The sequence below is a fragment of the Vitis vinifera genome, chromosome 17, assembly GCF_030704535.1.
Source record: "Vitis vinifera cultivar Pinot Noir 40024 chromosome 17, ASM3070453v1".
Taxonomy (NCBI): domain Eukaryota; kingdom Viridiplantae; phylum Streptophyta; class Magnoliopsida; order Vitales; family Vitaceae; genus Vitis; species Vitis vinifera.
In genome coordinates this window covers 8123886-8126332 of record NC_081821.1, presented here as the reverse complement: position 1 = coordinate 8126332, position 2447 = coordinate 8123886, and the positions used below count along the sequence as shown (strand labels likewise).

Genomic DNA, 2447 nt, shown 5'->3' with positions numbered 1-2447 from the left:
CACAACACCATATCTTTCAGATAATGTATGAAGTTCATGTGTAAGAGATGGGCTGCAGCTAAAATTTTTGCAAATAGGTATACGATTCACACAATAGAGGGCTCAGGCTAATAAAGAGAATCGGTATTAATCCTGAAACTTCGGATCAGACGAAGCAGAAGTGTGTGGACATGTTGGCAGCAACCATGGGCAGGCGACCTCATGTGCTGATTATTCCATTCCCAGCACAAGGACATGTTACTCCCCTTATGAAGTTTGCGTACCAGATTTCTGATCATGGGATCAAGGTCACCTTTGTTAACTCAGACTTCATACATGAAAAACTGGTGGCTGCACTGCCAGATGAGGATGAGGCTCGGAGTCGGATTGGGCTAGCCTCGATCCCAGATGGACTGGGTCCAGGGGAGGATCGAAAAGATCCACTCAAGTCGACAGACAGTATTTTAAGAGTCATGCCGGGTCATTTGAAGGAGTTGATTGAGAAGGTTAACAACTCGAATGATGATGAGAAGATCACTTGTGTTATTGCTGATACAACAGTTGGGTGGGCGCTAGAGGTTGCCGAGAAGATGGGGATCGAGAGCGTTGCGTTTTGCCCCTGTGGACCAGGAACCTTGGCTTTGGTATTTGACATTCCAAGGCTTATTGAGGCCGGACATGTAAATGGTATTGATGGTATTAACACTTCAACTTGCACATATCATATTTCTAAAATTAAATTTGTTGAAACATGAAGGTTCTAGTAATTGAAAACAAGTTAGAGACTAAAGCTAATAGCCCCTGAAAATTAAATAAAAATCAGGGGAAGTAGCTAAGTATTTTCTTGGTTTTAATGGAAATAATTGAAACAACTTTGCAGGATCTCTTTTGAACGAGGAGTTGATCTGCCTGGCAAAGGATATCCCAGCCTTTAGCAGCAACAGATTGCCCTGGGGCTGCCCAAGTGATCTAACCGTACAAGAGATCCTTTTCCGACTTGCTCTACAATGCATCCCAGCTAAGAATCTTTCCAATTGGCTTCTTTGCAACTCTGTTTACGAACTTGACTCATCTGCTTGTGACTTGATACCCAACATATTACCAATAGGCCCGTTACTTGCAAGTAATCATCTGGGTCATTATACTGGAAACTTTTGGCCTGAGGATTCAACTTGCATAGGCTGGCTCGATAAGCAACCTGCTGGCTCAGTCATTTATGTTGCCTTTGGAAGCCTAGCAATCTTAAGCCAGAACCAATTCAATGAACTAGCACTGGGTATTGAACTTGTAGGCCGGCCATTTTTATGGGTTGTCCGATCAGACTTCACCAATGGATCAGCTGCTGAATACCCAGATGGTTTCATAGAGAGAGTAGCTGAGCATGGAAAGATTGTTTCATGGGCACCCCAAGAAAAGGTGTTAGCTCACCCTTCTGTTGCATGTTTCTTATCCCATTGTGGATGGAACTCAACCATGGACGGCATAGGCATAGGAGTCCCCTTCCTATGCTGGCCTTACTTTGCAGATCAATTCCATAACCAGAGTTACATATGCGACAAATGGAAGGTGGGCTTGGGGTTGAACCCAGATGAAAATGGATTCATATCAAGGCATGAGATTAAGAAGAAGATCGAAATGTTGGTTTCTGATGATGGTATAAAAGCAAATGCAGAGAAGTTGAAGGAAATGGCTAGAAAAAGTGTGATTGAAGGGGGATCTTCTTACAAGAATTTCCAAACCTTTGTTGAAGCACTGAAACAATGAAGATGTTTCCCAATGTTACTATATTCAAATGTGTTGAATCAATCTCCCATTGAAATAGGTTGATGTGGGATTAGCCATGAACTCAACCCAACCCACTCGAGTTGTTGTCCTACTCTTATAAAGTATATTCTAAGAAAATTAGGTACGGAGATTGTTGAGACAAACCATGATAAAAATTTTATAGATGATGTACTCTTTGTGGTTCCATCGAACAACTATTATGTAGGAATAAATAGTTTAATTTTTTAACTTTAATATGGTTTGATAATAATTGAGAGTATGAATCTTAATTCTTGAAATTACCATGAGATTGAATAAGTAGTCATCATTTTATGTCTTAAATTTCAAATTTTTAAAAAATAATATTTTCTTTAATTAATATAAGATATATAGATAACAATTATACAAGAATAAAAAATTTAATTTTTTAACTTCAATATGCTTTGATACCAATTGAAAGTACAAATCTTGATTCCTAAAATTAACACAAGAGTGAATAGGTAGCCATGATTTCATGTCTTAAATTTCAAATTTTTCACAAATAACATTTTATAGATATTAAAATGAATTTTAGTTGCACAAAAGGCATAATATGCCATATTTGGTGACTGTTTTCAAAAATAATTCTGAAAATCAATTTTTGAAAACTATTTTCTATGTTTTGTAAAACAAAAGTCTATCTAGAAATCTAAAATGTTTTCAAT

The 2447-nt window shown here is 37.8% G+C and overlaps 1 protein-coding gene across 2 annotated transcripts; it reads left to right on the top strand.

Moving 5' to 3' along the window:
* Positions 1 to 1998, top strand: LOC100265589 (UDP-glycosyltransferase 83A1). Of its 2 annotated transcripts, none has more exons than XM_010664974.3 (2): positions 1 to 666; positions 860 to 1998. In XM_010664974.3, exons 1-2 carry the CDS (start codon positions 171 to 173, stop codon positions 1741 to 1743), a joined length of 1380 nt encoding a protein of 459 aa, XP_010663276.1. In that variant the 5' UTR covers positions 1 to 170; the 3' UTR covers positions 1744 to 1998. The 2 variants fall into 2 exon arrangements, with proteins under 2 accessions (XP_010663276.1, XP_002284355.1); XM_002284319.5 differs by having other exon boundaries at positions 2 to 675.
* Positions 1999 to 2447: the final 449 nt, after the last annotated feature.

What these genes read in the sequence shown, in the direction of transcription:
- LOC100265589 (XM_002284319.5), top strand. Translation starts at nt 171, where the DNA reads ATGTTGGCAGCAACCATGGGCAGGCGACCTCATGTGCTGATTATTCCA. An exon ending in ACATGTAAATGGTATTGATG is followed by an intron (nt 676 to 859) that starts GTATTAACACTT and finishes ACAACTTTGCAG; the next exon opens with GATCTCTTTTGAACGAGGAG.